The sequence below is a fragment of the Anastrepha ludens genome, chromosome 2 (assembly GCF_028408465.1).
Source record: "Anastrepha ludens isolate Willacy chromosome 2, idAnaLude1.1, whole genome shotgun sequence".
Classification (NCBI taxonomy): Eukaryota; Metazoa; Arthropoda; class Insecta; order Diptera; family Tephritidae; genus Anastrepha; species Anastrepha ludens.
In genome coordinates this window covers 4,054,492-4,076,314 of record NC_071498.1, presented here as the reverse complement: position 1 = coordinate 4,076,314, position 21,823 = coordinate 4,054,492, and the positions used below count along the sequence as shown (strand labels likewise).

The following is a 21,823-nucleotide window of genomic DNA, read 5'->3' as shown; positions in this document are numbered from 1 at the left end:
GTTTTCTAAGTTTCATTTTTTATTTATTAAGTGAATTTAATCGTTTAATATGTAGAACATGAACGGTCTGCTACTATTGAAAATTTTTCATTCCTACCGGCAACACCATTAACTTGGCAGCACCTGCTGAATAAACTTATGTAGCCTGATGCAACCCTGTCGATGCAGTAGCGACAGCGAAAAAATTGCGGAGCAGGAATAATTGGTGAAGCAGCAGCAGAGCAACATAGCAGCAAAGCAGTTTACCTGTAAACTTTGTGATTATTAAGTTTTACGTGATTTTGGGGAAAAGTTACCTGAAAATCATTCCCGAGCGTTAATTGCATGATTGCGGATAGTATCTATAGAACCTGCGTACGTAGCAACGTCTTAATACACATTTGTAAGTCGAAAGGAATAGGTGAGGAAGAAAACAAGCCGAAAAATAGCGAGGCTGAAGCATTTAATTGGAAGAAGTGAAAAATTGTGCCAGCGGGGTTCTCTGGTGACATAGTGAATTTTTTGCAACGAAGTAGTAGTAGAAAGAAATTCGTGCAGCGAAATAAAACAGCAAATGTCGTTGTGAAGCGGAATAGTAGTAATCAGAAGCAACGCATCAGCAGCTAAGGCCACAAGAGGAGGAAAAAACCTGCATGAGCGAAGTAACGCCGAAAAAGGAAAGCAGAAACACAAAGAAGAAGCAACATCAGCAATAAAGTGGCCGAAGTATAAACTCATAGTTTAAAACGAAGCGTATTAAAGAAGTTGAGAAAAGTTAATTTCGCTGTTCAAAAATTTAACAAATTGTGAGCTTGTACGAAAGAAAAAAATATCATTCATATATTTACAAAAAACCGAAAACGAAAGCTAAAAATTAAAGCGATTACATCTCGATTACGGCAACGTCGTGTGTGTTTGTGAAAATTATTGTAATTGCATAAAAATTATAACAAAAAGAACTGACGTAGTGTGAAACGTTTCTCTCACTTTGTGTTTTTGGCATACGGAAATCTTTTTTTTTTTTTAAGATTCGAAATAAAACGATAAATCAGCAAATCAAAGCAACTCCTGTGGAAGTTGTAAAATACGTATATAAAAAGATAAAAAACGTGTTTGGGAGAATTCATCAAGTATCACCTCGTAGTACGCACCATCGTAGTGCAGGAGAAACAAGTAGCAGTGGAGCAAGAACTGACACATTGCGGCGCAACTAAAAGGGCACGAGCGAAAGTGCCACTTGTCCACTAATTGTTGTGTAGTTCATAAGAGCACGTCGAAAATGAACACCAACAACAATAAAAGGAAGAATCGTCCTAGTGGCGTCTCGCGGTAAGTGGTTGCGCATGTCGCTATTTGTATTGAAGTATGATTGTCATTCCTTATCCATATCTGCATACTAGCGTCATTGACTGCATCTTATATAACTGTTAGTAGAGTTGCTCATAAGCCATGTGCTCGCAATCGCCGCCGTGGGGCAGATAGTTGTTTATATCCCATTGTTGTTTATTGAAGAAATATGAATTTTTCGACAAGACGTTTACATATGTTCGGGATTATGAATTTAATCAATCTGTATTTTTGCATGTCAATCCCCAACAAATCATAACGTTACTCTTTATGAAAGTCTCCAGCTCTGCGGCATTATAGCATCCAATTAACCTAACTATTTAGGGTGCGCGTCGCAATTTTTCTTCTTGTTTTGCTTTACGAAACGGTGAGGTCAATGGCTTTGACTAAATATGTCGCTGTGTTGTTGGTAATTAATAAAGTTCAATAAAGCGTCGAGCGGAAAGATTGAACTAAATGAATTTTTGCTTTTCTGTCTTTTGTTTACGAAATTCTTTCAAATGTGTAGCTGCTGTTTTACTCTTGAATCTTCTTTTTGCTATAATACAGTAGGTTCTGTTTTTATGCGGTAGATACGTTCCGCAAGAAATAGCATAAAAAAACAGCATAAAAAAAGCTACTAGTTCTATAGTAAAACTATGGATACGTTTCAAAAGTGCTAAAACCGCATAAATCTGAAATAATGTAATAAAATCGCATAAAAAAGGGCACTAGTCCCATATTATAACTATAGATACGTTCCATAGACCGCATGAATCTGAAATAATTAAATAAAATCGCATAAACAAAATATTGTATTTTTGAAAATTATATCTTTATTTAAGAAACGTCAGAATCGAAAAATAAATTTAAGTCAGAAATAGAATCAGACAATACCCACATGTTGCGCGTTCGTTTAGGATTTGGCGTAAAATCACTTTCGTCACTTGAGGAAATGTACACGTCTGATCTAGATAGTTATGCAGGCGGTTCCATACTTGTAGGGTTAGTATTTCTGATGTAATCTGTGATGAGTTTTTGCTTAGCTGGTTTAGAATCTTGTTTATATGTATAATTCCCGATAGGTCGACATGCATTTTTTAATTAAAAAAAAAACCGCACTATTTCAAAACCGCATAAAAAAAAGCCGCATAAAAACAGAACCTACTGTATATGCAGATATGTACAAATGTACGCACGGCTACAAACGGGCAGCCACACCAATGAATTAGAAAGTGCGTTGACTTATAATTTTTTTGCAACGCACTGTGTACGATGATTGACAGGTATTGCATTAATTGCATATATAGGTATTTTAGGTTAGACACCATTACTGCTTGTTGTGCTCACCTCAATTTTCGTGATGCGAATTTTGATGACTTGAATATTTATATTTTTTTACATAAATAGGGAGAATGTCCTCAAACCAAAGGATGTGGTAGTGAAGGTTTTGATAGTTTTCTGCTCAAAATGTCTGAGATTTTTTTCTAACACTTTGTCTCCCCTTCCGTATAGACTATGTAAATTGTCAGGGCATACGTCGGATCTGAAAAAGTTAAAAAGCAAAAGAAACAAGTATCACAATCTTCACAAATCTAACATGAACAACATTTACATATCTCTGGGACCAGTATATGAAATATATGATCAATTTACTGTCTTCGATAAAATTCTTTACAACCAGTGAATATTTCGTCTTGCATAGACTAAATACAAGGGTAAAACCAACTCAGCACTATCCTGAATTTAATAAGGGAGCTGAATGTTGTTAAATGTCTGTCTGCATACTGTCCGATCCAGTACCTGCAGTCGTGTTTGGTCATGGATCTCATCGGTGTAGTCGAAGAGATATCGCTTAACTCGTCTGGGAGGTGGCTCAGGCTCTAGAAAATCTCTGCAGGGGTAATTCCTGCGGTATCACCCAAGCAGAAATTGTTGCTGAGCTTTTTGACCGGGAGCATGGAAGCCTCGGCTGTGCTGCTCGAAAAATGACTGGCGAATGCCGAACACCAGATCATTCGCGGCCCAGCTCTCCAATTCTGGCGGGAGGGTCGCTTATTGAATATCATCTAGTAGCGTGGATTTGCGGCCGCCGGCTGTCGAAGAAAGGAGCACTCAGTGACTTTAATCGTATAGTTGCCAAACCCGGATAGAAAAAGTGCCCAACAGTCTCCTTCTCTGAAAGGTCCACATAGCTTATGCAACGGTGGTTAAATGGTAAACCTAGGATTTCCGCGTGTGTGCCGATCGTCCAATGACCGGTAAACACAGCTACGAGTTTTAAAATTGAATGGCGTGGAGTCCCCAGGATTTTTTGAGTCGTCCGATGATTGGAATCTGACTTCAGTCACTCCTATTTTCAAAAGCGGTAATAAAAGCGATATTGTAAATTACAGACCAATTTCCAAATTATCTGCTGTATCTAAATTCTTTGAATGCGTTGTTAAAGGCAAGTTATATTTTAGTGTTAAACGTCTAATTAGTCCACGTCAGAATTAGTAACTAACTATGATGTTCATATGCTCCTACTATCGGAGACACATATAACAAAGAGTATTGAAAGCTCTGAATTCTATTTAAAAGACTATAATATTGTGCAATTTCAATCTAATTCAAGACATACTGGAGGTGCAATAATTTATATTAAAAGTGCAATACAATTTGAAGAAATAGATGCTTTTTATGTAGATTATGTTATGTGGTTGGTTGCTGTAAAAGTGTGGTTTAATAATGCTTCAGTGGTGTTTGTAGTAGTATATAGGTCACCAAGTTGCTCTGTTTGTCTATTTATTAATAAACTTGAAAATTTGATTGACACCATGATTGACTCAACGGACAATGTTATATTTGCTGGTGATATGAATATTGACTATTTAAAGGAATCATCAAATAGAACCAAAATTAACAACTTATTAAACGATAGGTTCTTTAAACAAGCCAACAAGAATCACAGATACTACCCAGACGTTAATAGATTATGTGATTACAAATTGTGATTTTGTCAAAGTGAAAATAGATAAAGATAATAAGATATCTGATCACGAAACTATTAGTATTCTAGTCAATAATTACAAAGAAAGGCAAAATGAAACAAAGATTATTAAATACTGTCATTATAAAAAAGATATTTTTGAACGTTTATGGAATATAAGTGATTATATTGATTACGGCACTAGTATTGATACTTATACAGAATTTTTTGAAAGAAAAATAAAGAAAATATTTGATGCTATGACTGAAAGCAAAACAGTAAGAAATTTTACAAACTATGCTCCATGGTATAACCTGGAATTGAAAAATTTGAAATTAAAAAAAGTTAATTCTTTCAACAAAGCTGTGATAACAAATAATTTTGAAGACTGGAATAACTATACATAAATCAATTAGAAATAAGTATAAGCACCAAATTAATAGCACGAAAAATAAATATGTGCAATATAAAATAGCCTCGAATGGTGGAGATCAAAAGGGACTGTGGCGTGCAATCAAAAGTCTAGTTTTAGGGGACAATCGCAATGACATACATAGTCTGGTTATAAATGATGTAATAGAAAAAGATCAGAGTGTTATAGTGAACTATTTAAATAAGTTTTTCGTCGATAGTGTAATGGAGTTAAATAGATCTATTGTAAATGTACCATATTTGTCAAACATTTGTCCTGTTGAAAACAATTTTCGTTTCGAACTGCTAACGTTTAGAAATTTAAAAGATATCCTCAAAAGAATGAACAGAAAAAAAGACTTGTTTGGTCTTAGTGCAAAAATATTATTGGAAAATATCGATAATCTTGGAAATGAAATTCTGCATGTAGTAAATAAGTCGATGACCGAAGGTTCATTCCCGAAAACTTTAAAAAAATCAATAGTGATTCCAGTTCCAAAAGTGTCAAATCCAAAAACAGCTGTAGAATATAGACCAATAAATATGTTGCCAACTATAGAAAAAGTAATTGAAAAGGTGGTTAGTAAGCAGCTCACAAAATTCGTACAAGACAATAATATTATAATTCGGCAGCAATCTGGTTTTAGAAAGGGTCATTCTTGTGAGACGGCCTTAATTTGGATAATTCACGAATGGAAAAAGAGGATTGATGTTGGAGACAAAGTACTTGCGATATTCCTTGATTTTAAAAGAGCTTTTGAGACAATTGATCGCGGTATCCTTATTCAGAAATTGGAAGGCTATGGAGTCAGAGGTGTTGAAAAGAAATGGTTTGAATCCTATCTTTGTGGAAGATCGCAGCAAACAAAAATTATGGAATTTACTTCTCAAGAGGAACAAGTAGATATTGGAGTGCCTCAAGGTTCAACGTTAGGAGTGGATCTCTTTTTGCTATATATCAATGAAATAAATACGGTGTTAAAGTGGTGTAATATTGCTTTGTTTGCTGATGACACCTTGCTATACATAGCTGATAAAAATCTAAGTGATATCCATAACAAGGTACAAGAGGACTTGAAAAATCTAGAAATATGGCTGTGCATGAATAAATTAAAGCTAAATACCGATAAAACTAAATTCATGATTCTCAACTCGAATGAAAATATGCGATTACAAATTGGTTGTGAAAGCTTAGGTGAAGTTAGCACAATAAAATACTTAGGAGTCATAATCGACAAACAATTAAATTTCAATGAACATGCTGGCTATATATGCAATAAAATTAGTAAAAAGGTGGGATTTTTGAGCAGAATTAGAAAAAGACTGAATTTTGATAATGCAGTAATGATTTTTAACACAATCATATTGCCACATTTTGATTACTGTGCAACTATTCTTTATATGTGCAATAATGATATTAAAAAAAGACTTCAAGTTTTGCAAAATAAAGCAATGCGTGTAATAATCAAGTGCAATATATACACATCAACGTCTTCTATGTTACAAATGTTAATGTGGTTGAATGTAAAGCAACGTTTGGCGTTAAGAGTCCTAGTTTTTGTGTTCAATCTAAAGCACAGTATGTTTCCTGAGTACCTACAAGAAGAGCTCGTCTATGTCAGAGATATTCAACCCTATAATTTGATAAGAGCAAATGACTTCAGATTAGGAAGATTTAATAAGAGAAGCACTCAGAATTCAATAATGTAATATATAATGGCTTAAAATTATTCAACACTTTACCAGATGTAATAAAAAATGAAAATAATTTGCTTCACTTTAGAAAACTTGTAGTGGATTTTATAAAATTAAATATAAATTAAATGAATTTGGAATCTAATATCATGTAAAATAATAATGTAAAATGAATTATAAATGTAAAAAGTTATATATAACTAATAAAGAAATAATAATAATAATAATAATAATAATAATAATAATAAAATCTCCCATACGATTTTAGTAACTAAATTGGCTTGTCTCGGTTTTCATTCTACTTTCCTTGATTGGATTCGGTCCTATTTAATAAAGAGATGCTGCACTGTAGTTATCGATGGTGTTTCTTCGAAACACTACATTGCCATCTCTGGTGTACCTCAGTGTAGTATTTTAGGACCTTTGTTATTTGTTTTGTTTATTAATGATATTTGTTTTGTTTATTAATGATATTTATTCCTTTTTTTTCCTTCGCTAATTTTCTTCTCTATGCTGATGATCTAAAAGTGTACGCTGAAATAAGAAATTCTAGTGATTCAGCCGCCCTACAGTCCGAGTTGAATAATTTATTTTCCTGGTGCCTTATCAATCGTCTATTTCTTAATATTGAAAAATGTCATAAAATCACATTTTCTAAGCTTCAAAACCCCCTCAACACCTCTTATCATATCAATTATACATATCTTGCTTCGTCTGATGTGATAAAAGATTTAGGGGTATTCTTTGATTCAAAGCTTAATTTTATCACGCACCTAAATTATGCCGTTTCCAATTCTCTTGCTATGCTCGCTTTTGTTAGACGTCACTCATCGCACTTCACTGATCCATATACTCTTAAAATTTTGTACTCTGCGTTTGTGCGGTCCAAATTAGATTATGCCTCTTTTATTTGGAGATCTTATCATGCAGTTCATATAAATCGAGTGGAGAGGGTTCACACAATTTTTGTGCGTTTCGCGCTTCATTCACTCAATTTTTCAAACCCCAAACCATCATACGACTCACGCTGTCGTTTGATTAGTCTCCGTCTATTAAGTGACAGAGGCACGTTTCAGGCAGTTTCTTTTATTTTCGATCTCGTTAATGGACTAATTGACTGCCCTTTTCTTCTAGAAAGAATACATTTTAATGTTCCTTGCAGGAACTTTCGCCGTGTCAAAATTTTTCATGTTGGCGTTAGGAGGACATTATATAGTGCCAAAGCGCCTCTTGTTAGAACGCTGTCGGACATTAACTATCTAGCCTCCCTTTTGGATCTAGACTTTTCCAGGGCGAAACATGTATTTAATACCCAATTAAAAATTTTCTTCCTTTGTAAGAATTCTAAATAATTACCTAGTATAGAGTTTTTCAGTAAGAGCGCTTCAACTTTTGAACTTTTTTGAATAAAACACAAACGGTTTGACTTTTTTAACTAATTTTTTTTTATTATCGAGTTTGAACATATACATTTAAGTATGAAATTCGATTTCTTTTGCATGACCACCGCGTGCACGTTTTACGAAGTCCAATCGTTGAACCCAATTTTCGATCACTCTTTTGCATAAATCGGCCGAAATTCCAGCAATTTCGCGTTCAATATTGGCTCTGAGCTCACAAATCGTCGCCGGCTTGTTACTGTAGACCAATGACTTCACATAACCCCAAAACGGGACAGCTTGTTAAATGGACCGTAAAATGGCCGTAATGCTCTTAAAGTAGCAGCAACAGAACGATTATTTTCATAAAAAATTTGCACGATTTGCAATCGTTGCTCAAGTGTGTAGCGTTCCATGATGAAATGTATACTAATGAAGTTTACAAATGACAAGCGAAAAATAAAAAAATATTGCGTCGTTCGCCCTCCCTATCGGAAAAAAGTTGAAGCGCACCTATTGAATAACCCTATATATTTTGTTAACTTAGTTTCCTAAGCTTTAATTTTGTTAATTACTTCTATATAAATACTCTTAGTTCTATGTAGTCTGTAAGAAACTTTGTATTTCTTGACTTACTAAAATTAATAATCCTCCTCCGTAAGTTATAAGAAATTTTATCTTTTTCTTTTACTCATTACAATTGAACCTGGTTAATTATAAGTTTAATTTTACTTTGATTAATTAATTTAGCATTAATCTGTTTTCATAGTATGTAAGAAATACTGTATTTTTTAGACAATTAATTGAATTAAATAAATAAATAAATTGCACATGAAGAAATGGAGCTCCATCTCTCATCTAAGTTGTGTAACTCCCCTTTAACAACAGTCAGGATGATGCCGATGTCCGGGTAGGAGGGTTCTGATATCAATTCGGTCGACCCCTTCTTGGCAAGCGTATCAGAAATGTTACCTCCAAACCCAAAATATTTGATCACCTCCTTGCAGGAGTTGATTAGTTTGGATCGTCAAAAACTTGATCGCAGCTTGACTATCGAAAAAAAATTTAATATCTCCCTCGCTTCCACGTTCCCTAAGCATTTTGCATGCCTGCAAAATCGCAAAGGTTTCTGCCTGAAAAACACTAGCAGTATTAGCCAATTGTATAAATAGGTTGATTTAGAGAAAAGTGCTAAATAAGACGATAATTTCAAGATACAGGCTTACGGACAGAAAAAAAAAGAAAATCGCTTATTTTGGTCATATAACAAGGGCTATCAAATACCATATTTTACAACAAGAAAATGACTTGGCTTGATATCATGAAATAGTGGGCAGGTCCAAACAATTGGCGAACTAACTGGAGGTAACGAGAAACAGACACAAATTTAATGACATCGTTAATAATATGACCTGACCTATAATCGCGAACATCCAACATGGAAACGATCAAGAAGAATGACCTACCACTTCAAAGGTTTCTTTCTCAGGAATCGCCTATTTATTGCCAAACCTCATAGAATTAAACTTATGTGGATTGCTTGCCACGTAGATATTAAGGGTAACATGCTTGGTGACAAAATTGAAAATGAAATTAGCATTACCCCTGCAATTACAACCAGCATAATTTTCAAGAATGACATCCACCGACTCATAAAGCAATTCGGCTTAATTACGTTCTGGATATTGTAGGAGGTCCAACTCCCACTTATCCAAAAGCGCATCTACAAATTCAATATATGTAGGTATGTCCGGCATGATGAAGGTACCCCGCATGATACTAATGCCCTCTTAAACCCACTTACTTAACAACTCTCTCTCTATGAACCAAATCCGTCGAAACAGCTTGTTTCCTGAGCCTAATGTTAGATGAGTTAGACGATGACGATCGGTGACTACGGATCTTCGCAAAATGTACGCGAGAGATACGCTTCGTTTGTGCACACTTCAATGTTCAAATTACGAACCGCACACGAGTCGTTAGCTGCTCGTACTCGTCAGAGCAACCATGTAGCTTACAAGGATGATAGATTATCTGGTTTGCTATTTAGCTATGGTGAAAAAGAAAATGGTTACGGGAATTTGGCTGCCACGGATTGGCTGCAGGAGATTCGGCAGCTGAAATCTGCACGATAATTTCACACGTCCAATCAGTCGTTGTTCAGCCGGCAACGAAGTGTCATTGGTTAATTTTTTCGTAAATCACTCAATCTTAGTTTTTTGTCTTAAACAAATCGCTTTGTAAACAAACCGTAAACAAACTAAACAGAACGTCATCACATCAGCCGATTCTGTCAAATTCGCTCAGAGCCTAATAAAGGTCTGTTAGAGAGCTCACCTTTAAAATCTTTCCACCATGAACAGAAACTTATTTATACACAATGAAATGAAAGAAAATCGTTTTTTTTTTGTTTATATGTGGCAATACATTCATTGTGGCACTACTGTGCGTTTTACATGTCACGTCAGTCAAATGCGTTTCCGCAACGGGCACATTGGGCACAGGCCCATAACGCCTATCGTACAGTGGTGTCATCATGTTTTTGATTTTCATTATTTGTCATTCAAAAGGAATGTTTTTTTTTTGAATGATTATGAATCTTATTTAAAAGGTCTAAATGGTTTTTGTCTGCAATTAAAAATTTATTCGATGAACTTTCCTCAAAAAATTTTATAATTTACAAAAATTTTTATCTTCGTTTTAATATATTAATTATCTAAAGATAGTAATGTTTAAAAAAAAGTTCCCCCAGTGTTCTATAGAGAAGTTCAATAGGTAAGAGATTATTTTTGTTAAAGTTTAGAAACTGCTTTTTCTACGGAGTAGGGTTGATAAGTCCACGTCTTTTTGTACTCTGTCCACCACTCCAAAATCTCAAAAAGACTGATCGCATAATCCTTTCCTCCGCTCAAATGCATTCGCGCATGTTAGTATTTCGGTTTTGAATAGCTGGGTTCACAATTTCTACAAGCTTCTTAAAAGCATTTTTAGACATTCAGTAAAATGTTTGAAATTTGTAATCATCCTGTTGAATCATCTGCTAATGTCCGGACTTGGGAGCAGCGCCCAGGTTCCTTAGTGTGCCGTTTGGGAATAGCCTGAAGCATCATTTATGACTTGAAGCTTGATAGCCTTTTCCGCACACTGGATGACCGTAGATGGTTTTTCTTTCTTTAAGTTTTGTAATTTTTCGCAGGAAGTTGTCTACATTATGGCATCAAAACGGCACTCCTGTGCTACTTGTAGTGCACCCGTAGTACTCTTGCCATCAAACCTTTCCATTACTATTCAAAAATTTGAAATGCTATCTACCAGATTATAATAAAAAAAATTCACTCCAACAATATTTTTATTTTGCGTTATTTTTTAAAGTTCTCAAGCTCTTAAAAACACCCGATACTATTTTAAAACTGTTAGATATTGTTTTTTTTTGCCGATAAATTCTTTAAAATTGTCTCTTGAATGCTATCTCTTATAGTTTTTTATTTTATATTTTCAAAAATATAGTACATATTTAGCTATTAAGTATCCCCGTAAAATATTCTACTCTAGTCTGTAAGCTTATAATATCATTGACTGAATAAATTGAATTAGCGTATGCATGAGCAACTGAACACAAATACAAGTGACGCGTGTCTGTTCCCTCCCAATTCGGACTGGCCAATGGCCAATGACTAACACAAATAGTACTCCCCAAACAATTACAACAAGTGTCTTTTGGATAGTCATAAAAGATGCAATATGATATTGAGAAATAATAATAATAGCACGACACATATTTGCTTACTTATTAATTTTACTCATACCTTCCTTAAATCAGCTAAAGATTCTCTAAAACCCTACCGCCCCTGATAACTGGAAAATCCGAGAATACGCATGCTAAAGATTTATTCCAATAGGGTCAAGCTGGAATTAGTGATGCCGTACCTTAGCCATAACCGCAATCATAGCAATCAGCTGGTCTATTGCAGTCTTGGTTTTCCCCGTAACCAGCTGTGGAATACTTCACATTTGATATTTGCGATAAAAATTTGAATATGGGAAATGAATGACGAAAAATTAATTGACTTGGTGGAAAATTATTCACGTTTTTATGACAAAATAGAAATATTGTCACTAATTCTACTTCAATATCAGCTGTTTGTTGCGGCTATGGCGTCATGGCTACGGCACCACTAATTGCAGTTTAAACAACACTTGTCTTAACTGCAATATATAAAATCATATTTTCTAGATATGTGACCGACAATCGGCAACAACAACAACATCAACAACATCAGCAACAGTCCAACAAGGGGCGTACACAAGTGCAAGGCGTATATAAAAATACGCATTTTATACATGCCGCCACAGCGTTAGTAGGCAGCCTCGTGCATGTACGACTTCGTTCGGGAAATATTTATGAGGGCGTCTTTCACACATTTTCGCCAAGTTTTGATGTGGCACTTGAACTGCCGGTGTGCATTAAATCTAATAAAATTGAAGAAGAGGGTAAACATGTGCCGAATCACATGATATTTCCATTTGACACAGTGGTAAATATTTCAGCGAAAGATTTTGATTCGCGGTATGCAACAACGCGAACGTTCGCAACGGATGGAGCGATTTCGGAGAAATTCAACGGTAAATTGATCTAATATACTATGTTGTAAGTGTTGTTGTTGTAAGTGTAGAGTTGTCTTTTTGTTTTCTCAGGTATACGTTTCGAGGAGAAAGAGTTAGAGCCTTGGGATGCGTCCGGGTTGAATGGGGATGTCGATATTGAATTGGATGGCGCGTCCAATGGCTGGGATCCAAATGAGATGTTCCGACAGAACGAGCATGTCTTTGGCGTTCAATCCACGTTTGACGATTCCCTCTCCTCGTACACGGTTCAGTTGGATAAAGTTGACTCAGACGAGTTTAAGGAAGCGGAAGCTAAAGCTGAAAAATTAGCTGCTGAAATAGAAAATAACCCCATTTATCGAGAGCGCGTAGACTTAGAAAATGGGGATGAAGAGTCTATCTTTGCTGCTGTCGAACGTCCCGGCAGTGAGGTGGAGCGTGAGCGTGAACGCGAACGCGAGCAAGAGCGTGAACGTGAACGTGAGCGTGAAAAAGAAAAGGAGCGTGAACGCGATCGCGAACGTGATCGAGAACGTGAGCAACGTGAACGAGAACGGGACGAACGCGAGCGTAGTAAACGTGCCGGAGGCGGCGTTAGTAATGGTGGTGCTTTTGAAACTCGCGAAGTTATGCCGGAGCGCTATATAACGAAACCCACGCGTAGCATTACCGGACCGCCACCACCTGTTGCCATGGCATCTTCGAATAACATAACTAACTCGTCGACGGCGGCGGTGTCATCGCAAACAAGCGGCAATGGGCCAACACAACGTTCCCATACTGATCGTAGTGCTGCCGGTAGTAATGGCGGCGTTGGTGGCGAAATTATGGGTGGTGAACGGCTAATTAATGCGCAATCATCGGCTTCGTCAACCATAGTACAACCACAGCAGCAACAGCAGCAGTCGCAACTTCAACAAACGAATAGCAATCAGTCACCAGCCGGCGGAATGACAGGTGGCATGAAGAGTACGGCAGCGCCGCCGTTGGTATCAAACCCAAGTGTGGGCAGTGGTTCGGACGGTGGCAACAAGTATGGCGGTGGTTCGATGATGAAGCGCAAAACGGTGCCACAGGGCAAACAAATGATGCGTAATACACCACCATCAAACAATCCCAACACACAATCGGGCGTAGGTAGTAGCGGTGGAAGTATGACGCAAGGCGGCGGTGGTGGCAATCAATCGGTGGCTGCTAAAGGAGGCAGTTACCAGTCGATGTCGATGCAAAACCAGTCGTCATATCAAAACTTTTCCCAAATAATGCATGGGTATGTCAGTGGCACATTTACATATTATTATTATTATTATCATTTTTTTATTAATTAGTATTTGCAATACTTCACGTTTCATATATTGTATTATTTCTATTATTCTTGAGGATTTGCGGAAAAAGAAATCCATTATTTTCTCGGTAGATGGCTGTAGTTAAAGTTTATTTCACACACCATTCAGTAGTGAGTTACACGGTGCAAAGAATAGAAGTCAACAAGGAGAAAAGTCAGTAAATTTTCCAGTTTTTCTTTGATAAAGGCGAAAATGCAAGCCAGCCCGCTGAATTTGTGATTGGTGTTTATGCCTCCGATACTTTAACAGCTAATTACGAGCAATTTTGGTGTCGTCGATTCCGTTCAGGCATTTAGGATGTTAAAGAATATGTCGATACTGGCGAAAATGTCGCTAAAGAAGCTAAAGATCGACCATAAAACAGTTTTAAACAATTTGCGCAAAAATTTGACGCAAAAATAATGGATTTAATTTTCCCCAAATATTTAGTCTCGTTTTTTATAATACCTAATTCCATCATCATAAAAAATCATTATTTTTTAATTCATATTTTTGTACTTCTCCTACGTTTTCAATCCTATTCGTTAAACACTCTAGTGCATTTTTATTTTTAAGGTTTGTGTACTGTCGTAAGGGTATTTAGTGCAAATCTTTCTTTTATATTGAGCTACTTTAAGTCTCCAACATTGCCTTAATTAATGTATGTATGTCTAATGCATTTCAATATATGTCGTATGCATTATTCGGCAAGTTTTGCACGCTTTCCATTTGTGTTTGGTTGCAACATGTGTACATATGTGGTTGTGAAACAATATTCAGTGTGTGTCTTTATATGTTATCTATTTTATCGTGAATGGTAATTTTTTACCAAGCTTCTTGCATGTATATTTAAGATGATCGTTAAATTTTAATTGTTTGTCAATAGGTACTCCCAGATATTGGATTGTGTTATTTTTACCTTTTTTTTTTGTTGTTTATTTGTAGTTCAAGTGTCTCGGTAATGTTAATTTCTAGCAATTTTGTCTGATTTTCATTAAATTAAAGTTTGTTCATTTTATTTTGGTTCATTTAGTGATCTCGTCCATATAAGCTAATAATCTATTTTCACATTATTCCTCATTTCCTTCTTCAGCTTAATGAAGGTGTCATCAGCTTATAGTAACATTTTACATTTCCTTGTAACCATTTCTAAAGATTTCATAAACAATGTATATTCGGCCGTAGCCGAATGGGTTGCTGTGTGACTACCGTTCGGAAGTGTACAGGTTCAAATCTCCGTTCATGAAGCACCAAATGATAAAAAAAAGTTTTTTCCAATAGCGGTCGCCCAACGGGTGACAATGGCAAACGTCCGAGTGTATTTCTGCTCTGAAAAAAAGCTTCTCATAAAAAAATATCTGCCGTTCAGAGGCAGAATAAAACGGTAGGCCCCTCCATTTATGGAAAAACATCACGACGCATGCCTCAAACATTAGCGCTTCTCCTAGCATTTACAAGGCGTAAATCTGCATCAACATCGTCCGCCCATTTTCTAAGCAGTCTTCCGCGCTTTTTACTGCCCATAATAAGAGAGTTCAAGGTATTTTTGTTGATCCTGGACGATGGACGACAGATCCTGAGAAGGTGTTCAAACCACCTCAGCCGCTGAGCTTTAGCGAAACGCAAAATGTTTTGTCCTGACATCAGCTGTTCGATCTCAGCATTGTATCTTATTCTGTAAGATCCATCAGTTTCTCTTACTGGACCAAATATCCTTATTCGGATTTTTTTTATTTTGTCTCAAATTTTACTATTAGCGACCCGTTGGCTAGTTAGTTATTCCCATAAATTTTTCATTCCGGCACTCGTATTATTTTGTGGACAACTGTACATATACTAGGTTATTCAATACGTTTTGGGGTTCGTAAGAGACATAATTTTATATTGGTTTGACATGCAATTTATTACTCAGTATAGTCCCCCTGAACATCAATACACTTGATTCAACGAGATTCCAAATTATGGATTCCATTCCTGAGAATCTGGAAGGGCTGCAAAATACGCTTCCAGAGCTTTTATGACCTGATCATTTGATGAAAAACACTTTCCACGCATTAATTTTTTTTAGGTCTGGAAATAGATGGAAGTCGCTAGAGGCCAAATCTGGTGAATACAGTGGATGCTCCAACAATTCGAACTTTAATTCATTTTTTTTTCTTGCAATCTGGGTAATTTTTCACGAATTGTTTCCTTCAACTGGTCTAAGAGGTTATAATAATATTCTGGAATTATTGTTTTACCATTTCGCAAGTAATCCATAACCAAAATTCCTTTCGCATTCCAAAAAACTGAAGCCAAAACCTTCTTGGCCGCTTTCTGGACACGGAACACATTTCGGAGCCGAATAACCAAGTTCACACTACTCCATAGTCTCCTGTATTGATTTAGGATCATGTTGATAGACTCAAGTCTCACCCATAGTCCTTCCGCAAACGCTCTAAATGTTGCAAGAAAGTGCATTCGAATGTGTTTTTGTTCCATTGTTGGCGAATACGGAACTCATTGCACACACAGCTTTCTGAAACCCAATACTTCAGCCAAAATATTGCATACATTGCCAAATGAGAGGCCTAGGACTTCTGCTAAATCTTTTTCAGTCACTCGACGATTTTCCAATACGACATCCTGAATTTTTTCCCCACGATTTCTGGTGTTGTTGTTGGTTTAGGACGCCCTTGACTTGGATCGTCTTCAACGCTTGTACGACCACGTTTAAATTCAGCAAACCATCTTTCTACTGCACTGAAATTGAAATTTGAAAAGTCGAGCCAAGAAGCACCGAGAGATTTGGTAACTCCATTGTTTTTTAAGCACTGGAAAGTGAAAGGGTAGATAGTCAAGGAGGAAAGGAGAGAAGTAAAAAATGGGAAAAGATGGGATAGAATAGGAAAATAGAGGTAGCTAGACCAGTTAGAATTTTCCAGATTCTTTGTTAAATCTGAAAATATCCTCCAGTTTGAGAGAACGAAAATTAATCATGAAATCGGAACCCGAAATTCGCAGCCTTACTCTAGCAAATGCAGAACACTCATGAAAAAAATGCTTAATGCTTTCCGCCTTCTACTGTACTAATTGATGGCGTAAAGGCCGTATACATTTTCAACATTAGTTCATAAATTTCCTTTGCTTTTAAACCTTCCAAAAAACAAATTCAATCACTGCACGATACTTGATTTTTTCCATTGTAGCGAATACTGTGACACGTCGATTCTAAATGACTTGTAAACAAAGCAATAAAAATTTAGGCTAGTAGCAACGCCCTCTCTTATCGAACCTCGAAACTTATGGAGTCACCTAGTATGTCTATAAATAGTATAGCTCCCAAAATTGATCCCTGTAGTGCTCCTTTTTTTACTCTTCGCACATTCCAATATCTTCCCATTTACTTAGTGCATTTACATTCTAGTGCCACGATTCGCATCCCATATTTGCACTTTTTTTTTACAAAATCTCTCTATCAATGGTCTCAAATGCACTCTTAAAATCTAAAAAGAAACTTCAATAATTTCATTTTGTTTTTCACCGGTTTCCCAACTAGTCTATGCTACCTGGGTAGTCGCAGTTTTGTATCCCTGAACTGGAGCTTAAGCGACTCAAAAAATTCTCGCATCTGGAGCGATACATATTCCCGTTAAAATAGGTCTCTCATCTGGTATCGCTATGGACCAAAATGTTCTGTGTATGGCTTCGGCTAGCCGGTATAATCTAACCTAACCTCACCGGTTTTCCATTCGTCGATGATATAATTTATTGCTGTTTCACATGAACGATGTTTACGAATCCCGGATTGGAATTTCGAGCAAAGCTCATTAAAATTTCAAATATTTCCAATATTCTTTAAGTTATTGGTTCACTACTCTCTCCAAAACTTTGATGTATTAATATGCCTAATTTCTACGCATCTTTTTGCTCTACACACTCTCTGGTTCGGAGTTATGACAAACGCTCTCAGTGAATTTGGGAATGCACATCTCTTAATTGGCATATTTACCATAGCCGACAGTGGCCAGTACGCCCCATTTTGCTCCAGTTATCTGTTATCATACCTTTGTTTACGCCTAAGAAACCTGGTTTAATTTTCACGGTATGTGGTAATGTGTAATTTCTCTAAATTAAAATACGTTTTTTATGTCTTCTATGTAATTTATGTACGTACATTCTGTACGCATTCAATTGACTTATTTTGCAATTTTTATTTACATGTTTGTTTTCGGTATTGCAGGGCGAATCAGTATCGCAACCAATCGCATATGGGCGGGTCGTCGAAGATAAATGGCGAGTCTAATACGAATTCCGGCAAGCCGATGCCGCAGCGCAGCATGCGTCAGTATCAAGGTGGGCAAAGCAATTCGCTAAACTATAATGACTCACAGAATCAGGTTAGTATACTGAAAGTTACTTAATACCTGAGCAGCGGTTGATTAACGCTTTCTTCAAATACAAACAGATCTCTATGGGCAAATCTCACGGTCCGCCACATGGGCAGCAGCAGATTAGCGGACCGATGAGTGTGAACAATAGCACTTCACCGCCACTGCAGGGGGGCGGCGGTGGTGGTCACAATCACGCACAATCGCAAAGCGGTGCCGTGGGCATATCTGGGCCGCCTAACCAGCCGCCACCACAGCCACAGCGGCAAATGCGCAATCAAATGCAGGACTTGCGACAGTTTGCGCAAGATTTCCAATTGGCGAACAATACTTCAACGTCGCCACAACAGCAATCGCAAGTGCCGTTACAGCAACAGCAGCTGACGCAGCAGCACTTGAATTTGGGTAAAGGTGCGGGGCACCACCCCCAACCGTCGGTGTCGCCTCCACAACAGCAACAGCAGCAGCAGGCACAGCAGCAACAAGTCGTTGTGCAGCAACAACAAGCACAGTCACACTTGAATATGCAGCACGCGCAGCAGCAGCATCACGGACAACACCATGCGCCGCCACCGCAGCAGCAAGCGCATGTCCCACAGCAACAACAGCACTATGTGCCGTCTCATTTGGTGCAGGTGCAACAGCAAACGCAGCAGCAACAACACGTGCCACCGCAGCATGTACATCAACAGCAACCGCAACAGCAACAGAAAACGCATTTGGATAGCGGCAACATGATGCATTTATCCAAACAGCACCAACAGCAGCAGCAGCAGCAGCCTGCACAACATCAACATCAACACCAGCAACAAGCGCCGTCGCAGCCGACCACACCTTTAGCACAGGAACCTCCGCAACAGCAGGTGGCACAACAAGGCATGTACCACGTGTCGCCACCACAGCAGCCACCGCCGCAACAACAACAGCCACAATTGCAGCCCAATTCGCCGCCAGTGGCAGATACTCCACCACAACAACTTCAACAGGCGCAACATACGACACAGCAGCATAAGTTGGACACAACTCCTGTGACAACAGCCACACCGGTGACCAGCGTTGGGGCAACTAACGCAGGCGACAAAGTTACCACGCCCCCTGGTACGGGTACAGCATTAACGGCGACCAGTGGCACCACCACGACCGGGACGACGACCGTAAAGAAAGCGCATGTGTTGAATCCGTCGGCGAAGCCATTTACGCCTCGCAGTCCTAGCACGCCAAATCCATCGCGGCCGCACACACCACAAACGCCAGTGCCGCTGCAGGGCATTTACTCGACCGGAGCACATGTACAGGCAGCCAGCCAAACACCCATGTATGTAATGCAGTCACAACAGCCCGCATTCCAAGCACCGACTCATCCACAAGCCGGTCAACAGCCGCGCATGCGCAGGGGCAATTACGGTTAGTGTGCAGTAAAACTGTGCTAAAATTATTCTTTATTAATTAAACTATAATTGTTTTTATATCTTATGTTGTGCAGGACCGATGGCGGCATCGCAAACACATGTTTCGGCCACAACGGCTACGGGACAACCTTTACTGGCAGCTGCACCCATTCAACAATTTATTCATTATCAACAGACGCCCCATGCGCCACATTTCCAATCGCAGCCATATGTAAATGTAAGTCAAATTTATTAAACTTAAATTAAATAACTGTCTCTGTTAGGTTGGGGAAAAAGAAATCCATTATATTCCCGGTAGATGGCTGTACTGATCGATATATCGTAAAGTATCGAACGAAACATTTTAAGTTCATGCTCGTTGTTCACACTAAAAAAAATCTTTTGCTGTTTTTTGTTTGTTCCATTCAGTTGTGAGTCAAAGGGAACAATGGAAGTCAACAAAGAGAAAATTCGGTAAATTGTCCAGTTTTTTTTGTTAAAGGCGAAAATGCAAGGCAGACGCTGAAATTGTGAATGGTGTTTATGGTGCCGATACTGTAACGGCTAATTACGTGCAAGTATAGGTTCCAATAATTCCGTTCAGGCATTTTTGATGTTAAAGAAAATGCCGCTAAAATCAAAGAAATAGTCTAAGTTGCCCGGCATGTTAGTAGTCGTAGCATCGCCCATTAGCTAAATATCGACCATAAAACAGTTTCAAACCATTTAGGCAAAAATTTGACGCAATAATGGACTTATTTTTTCCCAGACCAATATTTTTTTATTTTTTATCTCTTACTAATAATCGAAAATTTTTGTCCCTGCAGGTGCGCATGTATGAACCGCCCCCACAGCAATTGCAATTCATAACGCAAACTCCGCCATCAACTACGCCCTCACCAGGCCAACCACATCAGACGTTCCATCCACCACCACAGCCTTCCCCTGCTGGCGGCGGCCCACAGCCTGCATTTACCACACAGACCCAGCAGATGTATCCGGTCGTCTACCCCGTCTTACATCCAACCCAAATTATGCCGAATCATTACTACTCGGCAACGCCGCAACATCACCAGCAAAGCCAACCGTTTCAAATACTGATGCAACAACATCCGGCGCAATAAAGCATGCCCAAAATATTAAAATATAAAATAGCGAGGGAGCAACATAGAGAAGGATGATAAGCTGGTGTACTGAAAACCATGGGAAAGGGGACGAAAACGCGTCATTGACGAATTAGTATAAAAAATAAATAAAAAAGTGTAGCGTCGGCGAATTATTTATGTCTTACTACAGCCGCTATGCAACATCAGTCAACAATAATAACAATAAAACGAATGCTGCAGGTGCCCCGAATTATTGATAATTAATTAGCCACAAATTGCGGGAAGTTATGTGAAACTTTATAAAACTAAACTCTTAAAGAAGGAAAAATGCAATAGCAGAAAAAGCGCTGAATGTTTGCCAAAGCCATTTTTCTTTTGGTGTAAGGCGGCTTTTCTATGCTTGTGCTGATGCAAGTGTGCTAATGCAGTCTGCTGCCAGATCAATTTGGCGTTAATGCAATTGAAATTTTTTAACTGCCCTTGCTTGCCTTGTTTATGCTTTAATAAGTAAAAGAAAAGAAAAAGAACGAAACGAAAACATTAGGAAATTCTTTACATATTTCTTAGCAGCTTGAACAATGCACACTACTGGGTGATGTTAGTGATACATTTGTTGCGTTATATTCAGTACAAGAAACGCGGCGGGCGCTTGTGCGTTGACAGGCATTCTGCATACGATTGTCCCAACTTATTGTTATTGCTGTTGTCATGGATGTTGCTGTATTGTTTAAGCGGAATTGAAACACAAAAAGGCAAAAAATAAAATATTTAATGAAATCTAAATTATTTCTAGATTGCAATTTTAAGCGTATTAAAAAACAAAAAACAAAAGAATGCAAACAGAAAAATACGATTTAAGTTGCAAAGCGAATATGATAACAAAGAAAAATAGAACACAAAACAAAAAAACCTAATTAAGAACGCATGAACGCTATGCGAAAAATAGAAGCAAACATAAACTAAAAGCACGTAAAAAACTGAAATTCGTGAAATGTGTTTTGATTTATGCTGGCGCTTAAAGAAAATGCGAGCAAATAGTTTACGCCAAATGCCACTATACGTCACGTCAGGCCATACCACACCACACCACGCAACGCCACGCCACAACATACAACACACATATATGTACTCATATATGCATATATAATATATGTACATGTGCGGAAGTAAGGTGGTTGACTGCTGGACTCGGCGGCAGTCCCACATTTGTATTTATAATCAAATTTTTTGGCTGGGCGTTCGAATGGCGAATTTGTTACAAACGTGCA

General features: G+C 37.8%; 1 protein-coding gene across 1 annotated transcript; it reads left to right on the top strand.

Annotated features, from left to right (window-relative positions):
* Positions 1-212: 212 nt before the first annotated feature.
* On the top strand, positions 213-21,520 carry LOC128862145 (ataxin-2 homolog). Its single transcript, XM_054100615.1, has 7 exons — positions 213-1,308; positions 11,996-12,384; positions 12,457-13,636; positions 17,914-18,070; positions 18,139-19,465; positions 19,545-19,687; positions 20,277-21,520. Exons 1-7 carry the CDS (start codon positions 1,259-1,261, stop codon positions 20,571-20,573), a joined length of 3,543 nt encoding a protein of 1,180 aa, XP_053956590.1. The 5' UTR covers positions 213-1,258; the 3' UTR covers positions 20,574-21,520.
* The last annotated feature ends 303 nt before the right edge of the window (positions 21,521-21,823 follow it).

Coding starts and splice junctions, on each gene's coding strand:
- LOC128862145 (XM_054100615.1), top strand. CDS start 1,259: ATGAACACCAACAACAATAAAAGGAAGAATCGTCCTAGTGGCGTCTCG. Junction 12,385..12,456: donor GATTTCGGAGAAATTCAACG/GTAAATTGATCT, acceptor TTGTTTTCTCAG/GTATACGTTTCGAGGAGAAA. Junction 19,688..20,276: donor AATCGCAGCCATATGTAAAT/GTAAGTCAAATT, acceptor TTGTCCCTGCAG/GTGCGCATGTATGAACCGCC.